Raw genomic sequence first — 3,111 nt, forward strand, 5'->3', positions numbered from 1 at the left:
CTGAGATTTGTATTTTGAGATGTATCGTCTGTGGCAGATATTCGCGTGCTTTTATTTGCCGTTTTTGGCAAATGGCGTTGAGGGTAAGGGAAGAGTTGGACCAAAGGTAACGGAGAAGGTGAGTGGCATCCTCATATTTGTCACCCCAGTGCGCGATGTCGTAAGAAAATAGACTGCTGCAAAATTATACATTAGCACTCTAGGGACATACTGGATTACAACATATTCAGTTTCTCTCTCAGAGGAAATTATACTGGTGGGTCACACGAGACGACGCGTTAGACGACGTGTCTAGTGTATTTCGTTTTAAGTTTATCTTTATGTCAGAATGCTGACATTGATGAAAATCAGTGGATGCGTCTTTTGAATTTCTCGTGAGAACGCACCAGTCTATGTGACGTTGCAAGCGTCAGGCTGCAAACACGTACAAATCTCTAGCATCCTTCGAAGGTTATGGATATGACTGCGTTAGTAGGTTAGTGGTCCTAACCATGCCTAAGGCGTTACAGTGCAACAGACCAAACATTTACTGTTTACGACAGTATTTCTCTGAAGCGAGGACTACATGTTCTCTTATGATCCAAACTGCTCAAATTCTGCTTTAGCATCTTTATTATATTAACATAGGAATTGTTTACAAATTATATATTCTATAATTGTAGATTCTACACAGTTCTGACGAACTGGCAGCCCCCCCCCCCCCCCCCCCCCCCCCCCCTTTAACTTCTTCCTTTTGTTGCAGGTGTTTTTTGATATTGCAGTGGGAGGACAGGAGGTTGGCAGGATAGTGATTGGTCTCTTCGGGGAAGTTGTTCCCTTAACTGTGGCCAACTTTGTTGCTCTTGCCACAGGGGAGGTATAGTGGATATCTTAAATTATTATCTCTGTGTAGTGATCTAAATGTGCTATAACTCAGATACAAATTTGTATGGAGATTTCAAAGCACCTACTCTTTAACTTGGGATCAATATCCTGTGTCAGACATTTCCAGTTAGTGATGTTTAGATTAGAACTGCCAATTTATAGCTAGGGGTGACATCTCTGGAAGGAGCCTTAAAACTGCTGAGATTAATGAATAATTATCTGTAAATATTGTTGCTGTTTGTTTTAGCCCCCCTATACACAGATGAGCAAGCGAGAGCATACTTTTAGCAGCTTGATCAATCTAATTAAACTTCAACTGTAGTAGCCTAATACTGTTGTAGGGTCTAAAACACTGATGGCTATTAACAAGTAAACATTATCATTGCAGAAAGGATATGGCTACAAGGGAAGTAAGTTCCATCGTGTCATTAAGGACTTCATGATCCAAGGGGGTGACTTCACTGCTGGAGATGGTACCGGAGGTAATAAGGATGTCAGAGAGTCAGAGCTATTTATGACATCGGTCTTGTAATCTACATAAAATGGGTTTTAAAAGAGTAGAGAACACTCAAAAAATGTAGAGATGTAATCATATAAAGGTGTTTTAATCTCAGCTGTAATTTGGAATAGTGGGCCTTTATCGCCCTTTCTGCCCATTTGGCACTATATGCAGTGTCTTTATTGAAAAGCCCCTAAACAAAGCCTTCTGACTGTATTCTGTGTCGTGAAGAACATGTGACCATGAAAGAATAAATAATTCTCTCCTTCAGGTAAAAGTATCTATGGAGTCACATTTGCTGATGAGAACTTCAAACTGAAGCACCTGGGAACTGGTTGGGTCAGCATGGCTAATGCAGGCCCTGATACCAATGGTTCTCAGTTCTTCATTACCACAGCAAGGGCACCATGGCTGGATGGGAAACATGTGGTCTTTGGCAAAGTCTTGGATGGCATGGTGTGTTCATATTTTGTATATTTTGTGTGTGCAGATTTGTTAATATTACTTGCAGTTAAACACCAATAGTAATTCCAGTGACTGGAATCATAAACATCCTGACCAGTCACTGAGCAGGGTGTGCATTTTGTACAATTAAAACAAGAAACTGGACAGTCGCTACAAGAACAAGAGGATCTTAACTCTGGTTCCGTAGGTACAAGCAGACTTGATGTAGTTAAACAAGTCATTTGTAAGAGTCATTACTCATTGCTTCCATTTTTTTATATCACTGAAACATAATGTTACAATCACATTCAAAATTGATTAAAAAAAAAATCTCAGTGTTCCATCGATGAATTTGATCATGTATCTGCTGTACGGTTCTAGTGTTAACTGAACTGAACCAAATTCATATAAACTCCATGTGAACTACTGTCCTGAATGATAGGGAACTTAGAAGGCCAGTGGATTGTTGGAGTTATTGCAGTCTTCATTGCAGGATGCCACTACAGATGAACAAATCTCTTCCATGACTTAAGGAACCAACAGCCAGGCCTACATGACTCCATTATGCAAATACAGATTTGATGTGAAAAAATCCCTTCTTTATTTATGGTTATCTGTCCTTTCGCTCTCTCTTTTCAGGCTGTGGTTCACACCATTGAGCTCCAAGACACAAATGACAGGAATTTACCCTATACTGAGTGTGTGATTGTGAACAGCGGTAAGATTGAAGTCAAAGAGCCTTTCATTGTGGAAGTGGAGGGTTGGTAGCACTATGGATTGATCTGAATTTACGTTAATTGTCGTATACAATACCATAATATTTTATCAGGTAAAGAGTTTGTTATCTTCCTTGAGCAACACCTTGTATGGTAAAATATCTCATTGTTTTGTAGTTATTTTAGCTGGTTTTGTCATAATAGCAGTAGTAGAGCAATTAATATTTGAAGCACTTGTAACATTAGGGGGTTGAACTACCATTGCTTTTTATTTTACTGTTTGCTTTGGCCTCCATCTTTTTTTACAGACTCATATTATTAGCATACAATCACTGAATTAGAACATATCATTTTATATATTTAGGACTTTAACTGATATTTTAAGTAAAAAGGTGCTAAAATGAATATAAGGAAACAGATAAGGAAACTTTCAGCATCCTAGGACCTCTGTCAAATGTTTTAAAAGAAAAAAAAGATGATCTACTGAAAAAGCTGATATGTTTGTATAGAGTTAGATGTGTTTGATAGCTGAAACTTTATGATCAAGGTAAAACTCATGGGGATGTTGTTTTTGAGTTAATTTGTATG

The 3,111-nt window shown here is 38.4% G+C and overlaps 1 protein-coding gene across 1 annotated transcript; it reads left to right on the top strand.

Moving 5' to 3' along the window:
- Positions 1-2,818, top strand: ppic (peptidylprolyl isomerase C). The gene is made up of 5 exons (XM_030769785.1): positions 1-118; positions 743-856; positions 1,253-1,346; positions 1,635-1,819; positions 2,447-2,818. Exons 1-5 carry the CDS (start codon positions 20-22, stop codon positions 2,573-2,575), a joined length of 621 nt encoding a protein of 206 aa, XP_030625645.1. The 5' UTR covers positions 1-19; the 3' UTR covers positions 2,576-2,818.
- The last annotated feature ends 293 nt before the right edge of the window (positions 2,819-3,111 follow it).

Source organism: Chanos chanos, chromosome 1, assembly GCF_902362185.1.
Source record: "Chanos chanos chromosome 1, fChaCha1.1, whole genome shotgun sequence".
NCBI lineage: Eukaryota > Metazoa > Chordata > Actinopteri > Gonorynchiformes > Chanidae > Chanos > Chanos chanos.

Coding starts and splice junctions, on each gene's coding strand:
- ppic (XM_030769785.1), top strand. CDS start 20: ATGTATCGTCTGTGGCAGATATTCGCGTGCTTTTATTTGCCGTTTTTG. Junction 857..1,252: donor TTGCTCTTGCCACAGGGGAG/GTATAGTGGATA, acceptor TTATCATTGCAG/AAAGGATATGGCTACAAGGG. Junction 1,820..2,446: donor GCAAAGTCTTGGATGGCATG/GTGTGTTCATAT, acceptor CTCTCTTTTCAG/GCTGTGGTTCACACCATTGA.